The sequence below is a fragment of the Schistocerca nitens genome, chromosome 1 (assembly GCF_023898315.1).
Source record: "Schistocerca nitens isolate TAMUIC-IGC-003100 chromosome 1, iqSchNite1.1, whole genome shotgun sequence".
NCBI lineage: Eukaryota > Metazoa > Arthropoda > Insecta > Orthoptera > Acrididae > Schistocerca > Schistocerca nitens.
Genome location: NC_064614.1, coordinates 390,954,314 through 390,965,045, shown reverse-complemented (window position 1 = coordinate 390,965,045; position 10,732 = coordinate 390,954,314). Strand labels below are relative to the sequence as shown.

The 10,732-nt window shown below is 42.5% G+C and overlaps 1 protein-coding gene across 1 annotated transcript; it reads right to left on the bottom strand.

Moving 5' to 3' along the window:
- Positions 1-3,512: 3,512 nt before the first annotated feature.
- Positions 3,513-10,468, bottom strand: LOC126249018 (uncharacterized). Its single transcript, XM_049950662.1, has 2 exons — positions 10,356-10,468; positions 3,513-3,936 (listed from the first exon to the last, which is right to left on the bottom strand). The coding sequence occupies exons 1-2, from the start codon at positions 10,466-10,468 to the stop codon at positions 3,558-3,560; spliced, it is 492 nt and encodes a 163-aa protein (XP_049806619.1). The 3' UTR covers positions 3,513-3,557.
- Between the last annotated feature and the right edge of the window lie 264 nt (positions 10,469-10,732).

Here is a 10,732-nt window from a genome sequence, read left to right as displayed (position 1 = left end):
CTACGAAACGTAACTATTAAATTAATGCCGGCCGAAGTGGCCGTGCGGTTAAAGGCGCTGCAGTCTGGAACCGCAAGACCGCTACGGTCGCAGGTTCGAATCCTGCCTCGGGCATGGATGTTTGTGATGTCCTTAGGTTAGTTAGGTTTAACTAGTTCTAAGTTCTAGGGGACTAATGACCTCAGCAGTTGAGTCCCATAGTGCTCAGAGCCATTTGAACCATATTAAATTAATCAAATGGATAACTAAGAAAATAAATATATAATTTTCGAAAGTAATACAGGTATGTTAATACTGAAAAAAACGTATCTTGTGACGAAACTCTGCTCACCATTGCGGCGAGTTGAGGGGTAGGTTTCCTTATGACGTACTAAACGACACTTTCTGATCAGAATGTACTGCTGACTAGCAGATATCTGTGGAGAATGATGATGGCTCAAATTTCTAGAGATTTTGTGCTGCAGTTTTTGATCGACGATGTGCCAGGTCATCAACGAGTGCAAGGAAGAACAGAATATCACTTTATGGTCATCGGACGACAAGGTCTTGTCTCGCTAATGTATGCGACTCAGCGAACTTTGTGACTTTACCTTCAGAATCTTTTGATCTTCTGTTTGGGATCATGTAATCCAATGATGAAACTAATTAAGCGTGACAGTGCATCATATCATAATGCAACAAGCTTTTTTCTTGATTATGCACCACTTGTTGTCTTAGAATGTAGACGCTTCAGATGTGTCTCGAAAGAATGGAAGATACAAACATAAATTGCAACGTCCTGTCAACGATGAAATAATGCAGCCGGAGCAAAGCTCGGTGTGGAGAAAGAAAGAAATGGGAGGAGGGGTTGAAATTGTTAACGTTCTTCCAAAATGAACCAAAATTCGTGCGTTTCAATCGATTTATGGGGATAACGAAATATCGATGGTCTGTGTCGTAACAAGTGTTAAGGAGAATTATGCAACTTGTAACTCCTAAGTGTTATCAGAGATTTTCATCGACTATTGAAAGACATATGGATCAATCTGCACTAAAATATTATAAATAAAGTGAGATGCATTATTTACTCAGTGGTCTACGGTGATGCATCAACAGCCGTGGAAGTCAGTAAAATATCAATGAAGATGTAGGAAGGTCTAGAGAAAATTAAGAATATGTGGCTTCTATGCCAAATCATCTCTCCACAAGTATTGAAAAGAATAAAAGATTTCTGCAGATTCTTCAGTGCGCACGGCAATTCTGTGTTTGCAGCGAAGATGAACTTCCATTATGGAATGACAGTGCCAGTGATTTCAGCTCGCCACTGAACGAAAATTGTTCGTTAATTTTAAACCTATATCATTTTTTGGTTCGTGATTATGTAGAAAATTTCATTTCAACTTCATTACCTTGTAAACATAGTCCAACAATGAAGAAACGATGAACCTGTAGCTCTGTCTTTCACATTTAGAAAATTTGCTCCCTCTTTTAGCAAAATCATTTACCCGTCTTACTCCTGTTTTAAGAGCTCTCAAATACCATTAAAATAAATTTTCTTTTTTAATGCGATCATATTTGCTTCAGTATTTCCATAGATAAACAAATTACCAACATTATATATTTTGGTAAATATTTACCCCGTTTGGGTCCCATCGCTAGTAGACAACCCATTTCGATACACTGAAACGTATGTGAACTATTAGCGAAGTTCTTGTTTCGTCTGATAATCGACATGTGATGAGATATACTGTTAATCAGACTCTAGTCAATGTATGTATTCACGAAATCCTAAAACAACAGTAATGTTGAATGAAAAAATACATTGACGAGAAGAATTACAAGACGGGAAGAATGAAGGGATACTTAAAATCAGGCAATAAATTAAATAAATAGTAACTGACAATTTGATAAACTCATGGTAAGACGCCAATGTTACATTACAATAAATTTATTTGTACATTTATAAATATTACATAAAAATATCAATGTGTTAAATATTACTAGAATTTGTACTTTCTAATACATTTCTTATAGAAATCTGTGTCAACAGACAAACAGTTCTAAGCAAAGAAATACAGTATTGCCGATACATTGACATTTCTTTTGTTGTGCGTAACTCTTATGTACAATTCCAAAAACATAGTATAGTTGCAGATACAAAGCTTTCTTTGAAAAGAATTTGGCAGTCGGGATGCAACTCCCCTCTTGCACAGCATGTTGGCTGCACTCCTCCGAAACTCAATACAGCAACGCTATAAATAATGTAAATAAAACCGAAAATCGGAACTAACTTGCTTTCTTAACAGTACAGGCACAGCGTAGAAATAAATTACTCTCAAAAACAAATAAAATCAAGAAACCCAAGTGTATACCTTGAAACTTTCTTTAGTACCTTTACATCAAACTTAGAACTGCTTTTCTTTCCATCGTCGACGGCGTTCTCTTTGCAACAGGTGCTATCATGCCGTGGTTGCTTCAGCATTGTGGAATCACCATCGCTACGATCCACCCAACAAGCGCATTTGTTGAGATGTTGGCCAGATCAACAGTTCTGAGTTGGAGGCATGCAAGGTACGGGATTGTGAAACCATATCCAGTATGCATCAGCAGACAACTGATAGCACGAGAAAGAAGTAAACAGTGAGAGTGTCGTCTGGAAGATGCATACATCGATTTAGCAATGGACCGCCTTGGCCTTTAAGCATTCACCACTCGTCACATCATGAACATTAGAGAATTGTTGGCATAAGGCCGAAAATACGTTTCGCCTCTAATACCCAACCATCTGAAAAGTTTAAGTACAATTCTTAGTGTAATATTACGCTGTGTTTTATTGAATGGTATGAAGTGGTTATTGCCTTACATATGGGATACTTGTTTAGATTCTCGTCTCATGTCCGTAACAAACTGAACAGATTACCAATCGCGATTGACTCATATAAATTAAAACGAAGTTCTAATGGACTAGATTAATTTTAATTCAGGCAGAGTTATTCTTAGCCGCATAGAAAAGTTCTTCCAAATTGTACGCTACATGATTCCGCAGTATTTTTTGTAATTGAATCCAATTCACTCAGAAAGACAAATATATTCTAAGAAATATACCACTCCGCCAAAGATAAATAAATAAATAAAAAAGTGTCATTTGACTTAGGAAAAGAAATACACGTTGCAGAAATTGATGTGTGAGTGGTGTGATTGATTTCGTGTTGTTAATCACACTACTTTCATGCAATGCTTCTATAGGGAGATGAAAACCCCTCTACGTCTTGTTATTGCATTCTCAACAACAGTCGTGGAACAGTTTCGTCTCTTTGATAGAACAACATTTTCGATTTACTGTCTTAATACGGACATGCGCACAGTCAGACATAAGGAGCACGTCTGGAACACAGTTGGATTAACAGTCCATCTCCTGCGCTCGTGAACGCCCTTTACTCTGAGAAAACGGGAGGGCGTTCTGTGAACGATACAAGTGTCCGAGTCTAGTTGATCAGGTCACTGTTTATCACTCCTGAGGAGTGGCCGCAATGGTTTACTCATGACATGTAGTGAACACGGTCTTGGCGGGGAAGTGGTCATGAGTAATTCTTGCTGGTGATGGCGTCGAGGATCCTCTGGTAGGTCTGCGCGGAGAGCCCCAGGAAGGTTGAGCTCTGTGTCGTGGGGGCCGACCGCGCCGCCGACGCCGGCTCGCCGGACCGCTTGAAGAAGTAGTCGTAGTCGTAGTCGGAGGCGTTGGTGTAGTACGTGTACTTGGAGTAGTAGATGGCCGCGAACACTGAGTAGATGAGCAGCGCCGCCGTCGCCAGCTGGAACCACGCCCAGAACTTGTACGATCCCTCGTTAATGAGGAACTCGTAGTAGCTGAGCGCCGAGTCCGATTTGGCGTGGCCCGGGTGCTCGTCCATGTGGTCCTCCTCCATGTGGTCACCCCGCGCGGCTCGTGTTTCTCTGCTGCACACACAAAGAACACCACGGTTTCAGCCATTAGTGCGTCATAGCATTAAAATCAACATATAATCACGGATTTTGAAATAGCACTTTGAAAATTTGGAGAATTATATACTTCTTTGTTAACTGATTCTTCGGTTGCTGCATGGTAGTATAATAAAATAATTAGCACGAGGCATGCCCGGAAAGTAAGTACCGTTTTGGAAAGAAAACTCACAAAAACATATTTTTGAAACCAAAAATGTTTGCCGGCCGGTGTGGTCGAGCGGTTCTACGCGCTTCAGGCCGGAACCGTGCTGCTACAACGGTCGCAGGTTCGAATCCAGCCTCGGGCACGAATGTGCGTGATGTCCTTAGATTAGTTAGGTATAAGTAATTCTAAGTCTAGGGGATGATGACCTCAGATGTTCAGTCCCATAGTGCTTTCAACATCTGTTATAGTGTGAAACCAACTTTTCTATACCCTCTAAGTAGAAAGATGCCCCGAGTATGTGAAACACTGCGAAAACTTCGGCGGGCAATTTAAAACAAAAGACGTGAAGTGATGATGATGTTTGGTTTGGGGAGGGGGGGCGCTCATCTGCGCGGTCATTAGCGCTTGCTCAAAGTCCCAATTTTAACACAGTCCATTTTTTTTCACAGTCCAATCTTGCCTCTGTCACGAATGATGATGATGATGAAGTGATGAGGACAACACAAACTTCCAGACCCCAGGAAGACGTGGAATACTGTCAAGACATTGCGCTGCTTCATGATAACGCACGTCCCCATTTTGCTGGAGTCACTCAAAACGTTATTCAGCAATTCGGTTGGGAGCAGTTCGATCACCCGTCATACAGCCCCGATTTGGCAACCTCTGACTACCACTTGTTCTTAAACTTGGACCTTGATTTTAGAGGAAGGCGCTTTGACAGCGATGATGAAGAAAAACACGGCGATAGAAAAGTTGGTTTCCTGCTGTGACAGTTGTTTGAACAACTCTGGTAACTTAATAAAAAAAATTGTTTAATAAAATCCCTCTCTTGAAAAATAAATTTCGGTTTGAGATAATTATTAGGTGGTTTTTTTTTTTTTTTTTTTTTTTTTTTTTTTTTTTTTTTTTTTTTTTTTTTTGACGGTACTCACCTTCCGGTCACACTCACACACGATAGTGACCGGGCCAAATATATCACGCATCATGCAATAAGCATCAAACGAAATACCTACAGAGAACGAAACTCGTCTAGTTTGAAAGGGGAAACCAGATGGCGCTATGGTTGGCCCGCTAGATGGCGCTGCCATAGCTCAAACGAATATCAACTGCGTTTTTTTTAAGTTGGAACCCACATTTTTATTACATATTCGTGTAGTACGTAAAGAAATATGAGTGTTCTAGTTGGACCACTTTTTTCGTTTTGTGATAGATGACGCTGTAATAGTCACAAACGTATAAGTACGTGGTATCACGTAACATTCCGCCAGTGCGGACGGTATTTGCTTCGGGATACATTACCCGTGTTAAAATGGACCATTTACCAACTGCGGAAAAGGTCGATATCGCGTTGATGTATGGCTATTGTGATCAAAATACCCAACGGGCGTGTGCTGTGAATGCTACTCTGTATCCTGGACGACATCATCCAAGTTTCCGGACCGTTCGCCGCATAGTTACGTTATTTAAGGAAACAGGAAGTGTTCAGCCACATGTGAAACGTCAACCACGACCTGCAACAAATGATGATGCCCAAGTAGGTGTTTTAACTGCTGTCGCGGCTAATCCGCGCATCAGTGGCAGACAAATTGCGCGAGAATCGTGAATCTCAAAAACGTCGGTGTTGAGAATGCTACATCAACATCGATTGCACCCGTACCATATTTCTATGCACCAGGAATTGCATGCCGACGACTTTGGACGTCGTGTACAGTTCTGCCACTGGGCTCAAGAGAATTTACGGGATGATGACAGATTGTTTGCACGCGTTCTATTTAGCGACGAAGCGTCATTCACCAACAGCGGTAACGTAAACCGGCATAATATGCAATATTGGGCAACGGAAAATCCACGATGGCTGCGACAAGTGGAACATCAGCGACATTGGCGGGTTAATGTGTGGTGCGGCATTACGGGAGGAAAGATAATTGACCCCCATTTTATCGATGGCAATCTAAATGGTGCAATGTATGCTGATTTCCTAAGTAATGTTCTACTGATTTTAGTACAAGATGTTTCACTGCATGACAGAATGGCGATGTACTTCCAACATGATGGATGTCCGGCACATAGCTCGCTTGCGGTTGAAGCGGTATTGAATAGCATACTTCACGAAGGTTGATTGGTCGTCGAAGCACCATACACGCGGCCCGCACGTTCACCGGATCTGACGTCCCAGGATTTCTTTCTGTGGGGAAAGTTGAAGGATATTTGCCATCGTGATCCACCGATAACGCCTGACAACATGCGTCAGCGCATTGTCAATGCATGTGCGAACATTACGGGAGGCGAACTACTCGCTGTTGAGAGGAATGTCGTTACACGTATAGCCAAATGCATTGAGGTTGACGGACATCATTTTGAGCATTTATTGCATTAATGTGGTATTTACAGGTAATCACGCTGTAACAGCATTCGTTCTTAGAAATGACAAGTTCACGAAGGTACATGTATCACGTTGGAACAACCGAAATAAAATGTTCAAACGTACCTACATTCTGTATTTTAATTTAAGAAAACCTACCTGTTCGTCTAAAACTGTGAGCCATATGTTTGTGACTATTACAGCGCTCTCTATCACAAAGCGAAAAAAGTGGTCGAACCAAAACATTGATATTTCTTTACGTACTACACGAATATGTTATGAAAAATGGGGGTTCCTAATTAAAGAAACGCAGCTGACATCCGTTTGACCTATGGCAGCGCCATCTAGCGGGGCAACCATAGCGCCATCTGGTTTCCCCCTTCAAGTTAGAGAAGTTTCGTTGTTCTTTGTAGTTTTTTCGTTTGACGCTTATTTCGTGAGATATTTGGCCCGGTCACGATGAATGGATGAAAAAGCACGATTTCTACGTTATTAATTTGTTTATTTGACCAACTTTCGGCTTATAAACTGTAACCTGTACGATGACGGCCTTGTAAGGCGAAAATTGATAAAATAAATTAATATTGTAAAAGATCTAAACTTTTATTCTTTTCTTTTATATATATTTAGTTAATCCACAGTCATAACTGGGAAAAGACACAGAACAGAATTATCAAAGCAGCAATTTTCAACAGCGTGCGACTGTTGGAAGCGATGTTTGGCCGTAGTTTGCAGTAGTGGCAGAGAAAAAAATTAACGAAAATACTAAATCTGTATTGGCTAACACGCAAGTAACGCCTGCTTAGTTTTTAAAAATTCTTGACTTTAGTTTTCCATCCATCAAGCTGTGGAAACATGTCGGCATCTGGTGATACAGATCGAGGTAGAAATAAGTCGAACCAATATGTATATAACGTTGCAAATTGTATACAAGAAAGCAAATATTTTCTTCCTTTTTCTGTTTAGAGTTTACAAAAACAAGTAAAAAAATTGTTCAAATGTCTTTGAGCACTATGGGACTTAACATCTATGGCCATCAGTCCCCTAGAACTTAGAACTGCTTAAACCTAACTAACCTAAGGACATCACACAACGCCCAGTCATCACGAGGCAGAGAAAATCCCTGACCCCGCCGGGAATCGAACCCGGGAACCCGGGCGCGAACAAGTAAAAAGGAATCTTTTTACATGTTACAATGTTCGAGCATGGATCCGTACATCGATCAGTTATTTCACAGGTAATACGTGTCGGGCAGCAGTGCACGAGGTATGTAGACCAGTGACTGCAGGGTGTGCTTTAAGAATTACTCAACTCCATTACAAGCGGCATGGTGCGATCTACATTCTTCAGTTAATCCTTAGCTTTTCGGCTCTGAAAACAGTAAACTGCTGCTCAGAAGAGGAAAGTATGCAGACAGAAAAGTGCACTCAGGGTCTTCTAACGTGATTATACCAATGAAATGAATTCATCGAAGCTTGAACGCTTAATATTTCTTTCGGAAAAACACGGGCGTTAGGGAACTTTGAAAGTTGTTCGAACTTCCATCCTCGGTTTACGGTGTCGAGAATATCCTGACAGTTATCTCCTTCAAGCCATCACCTCTCACTATGGAGAATGCAGTGACTTATTTCGCCTAGTTAAAGAACACGATCATCGACGTCTGAACAGACTTTTTCTTGCTGGCATGCGACATGAAACAGGGATGATCAAGTTGATGACAACACTGCATCTAGATGGGAGATCGAGTACTGCGAGAAATTTCGATGTGGTCGCTCATGGTCATATAGCACACTTTTATGTAGCTTTTTGCACAAGATTAGATTGCAATGAAACTCATGTCATGTGATAAAGAGCGATTACATCTGAACTCGTCGTAGTACTCGAAATAAGACAATTTAAAATATGAGCGCTGCTCTTTGTTTATGCGCGTTCCAAACGCTAGAGTGAGAGTTTGCCTAGCCAGTCTGACATCTTACGTTATGTTTTCTAGTATTCTTTGTTGCTGGATAGTTCAGTCGATGTATTTAAATGTTCTGAGGGTTAAAACTATTGTACGATCTTCGGCTGTTTTGAATTTTTAAACAATGATTATTTGTTCAACAACACTTGTCATTAGTGCCAGCTGATTTTCGCATGTGGCTATTATTACATGCTTCAGTTGGGACCCAAGTCAAAATTCAACCCCTATCTCCGGGCTACATTATTCAGTAATTTCAAGACAGATGTATGGAAAGTACTCTAGGCTTTACAATGTTTCATTTTCGGTACTAAAAGCTTACAGAGCTTTTGGTATACTACAAAATCTGTAATATAGGCAGCTACGTTCCGGCTTTGGCAGTGTGTACCACAGTCATACTCTTACTCTGAGGAAACTTACGTCACTGCTGGATAGGTAGCTAGAATAACTGGTCACTTTCTGCTCAAAGATTTTTCTTTATTGACGCATTTCGGGCCCAGACCATCGTCAGAATATTAAAGTCTTCGTACAGAGTATGAAGTCACTTGTACACTGATCAGCCAGAACATTAAAGCCGTCCAGGTGACAACAGAGTCGCCTGGCGCGGAATGACTGCTGTGTAGAATGGCGAAGGCGCGCGATCTATCAGATTTTGAGCGAGGGCAAATTGTGATGGCCCAGAGGCTCGGCAGGAACATTTCGGAAACTGCACGCTTGTCATATGTTCGAGGAGTGTTGTGGTGAGTCTGTCAACACGTGATAAAACCAACGTCCACGTCCAGACGTCGTGGAACTGGGAAGCCACCCATTATTCCAGATGTAGGACTTCGAAGGCTGGGTAGATTGGTAAAACAGGACAGGCGGCGAACTCAGGCGGAACTAACATCAGACTTTTATGTTGGGGAGAGTGCAAGTGTGTCTGAACACACAGTGCACCGAACAGCCTCCATAGCCGACGACCCATGCATATGCCAATGTCAACCAATGTTAACACCACGACACCAGCAACTTCGACTGAAATGGGCACGTGACCATCGGCACTGGATGTCGGCGCAGTGACAGAGTGTTACATACTCTGACGAATCCCGATACCTTCTTCATCATGCCAGTGGGAGGGAGCGAGTCCGTAGTCTTCCAGCGGAGCACCTCCTTCACACCTGTACTGCGGGGCGGAGACAAGCTGGCGGTGGTTCCATTATGGTCTGGAGAACATTCACGTCAGCATCCATGGGTCCAGTGGAGCTCATGCAAAGGCATCATGACGACCAAAGAGTAACGTACACTGGTTGCAGAGCACGTACACCTCTCCCGGCTGCAGTGGCATTTTTCAACAAGATTGTGTGCCATGTCGGAAGGCCAGGAGTGTGATGGTATGACTCGAGGAACAAATTGGCAAGTTCCAGTTAATGTGCTGGTCCCCCGACACATCTAGGATGCGACTGAACGTGGCGTCAGAGCTCATCTGCCCTCCACGGAATTTACGCGAATTAGGTAACTTGTGTGTGCAGATGTTGGGCCAACTCCATCCAGCGACCTACCAGACCTACCAGGGCCTCACTGCTCCCATGCCACGACGCATCGCCGCTATTATCGGCTCCAAACGTGGACATACCGGCTATTAGGTAGGTGGCCATAATGTTCTGGCTCATAAGTGCATCTGCCGTCGGCATCAGAATTCAACTGCTCTTCGCAGCAGACACAATTGACTCCGTACTGTGTATGAAGACTTTCATTTTTGATGTTCTGATGATGGGCTGTGTCCGAAACGCGACAATAAATAAGAGTTATTGAATAGCAGCTTGACCAGTTATTCTAGTGACCGTTTTGGCAGTGGGGTTCGTCTCCTCAGGCTTCCATCATGGCCTCAGTCCTCCTGCATAACTTCATGTCGCACCTTGGGAGGCTCTTACCTTTGCGAACTGAGGCTGGTGTCCTGTTGGCTGAGCACGTGACCCCAGGCTACTTGCTGGAGGGCGAGGGCGGCTGCTGCCGCCAGCCATGCTGCTGCCGCGCGAGTCCTCATCTCGGAGTCTGCTTCTCTGAAACACGTCTGTGCAACAGAGTGCCATCAGTATCTGTCAGCAGCTAACAGGTAATGCCTAAATGTACACGCTTGCAGCACAACTTGCTCAGAGTGTGATTGAAGACGATAAAACTACAGAATTAATAAGACCAAATAAAATAAAGAAGTTGGTGTTAAATCAAAACTAGCAAACATCGAAAGTCAAATTTATGGGAGAAGTATCTCAGCCTTTTGAAATAAAAATTGGTGTTAGACAAGGTGATG

Bases quoted from the DNA above. Each gene is read 5' to 3' on its own strand.
- LOC126249018 (XM_049950662.1), bottom strand. From the start codon at position 10,468: ATGAGGACTCGCGCGGCAGCAGCATGGCTGGCGGCAGCAGCCGCCCTC. The intron at 3,937-10,355 runs GTAAGAGCCTCC...TTGTGTGTGCAG, and splicing joins ACCAGCCTCAGTTCGCAAAG to CAGAGAAACACGAGCCGCGC.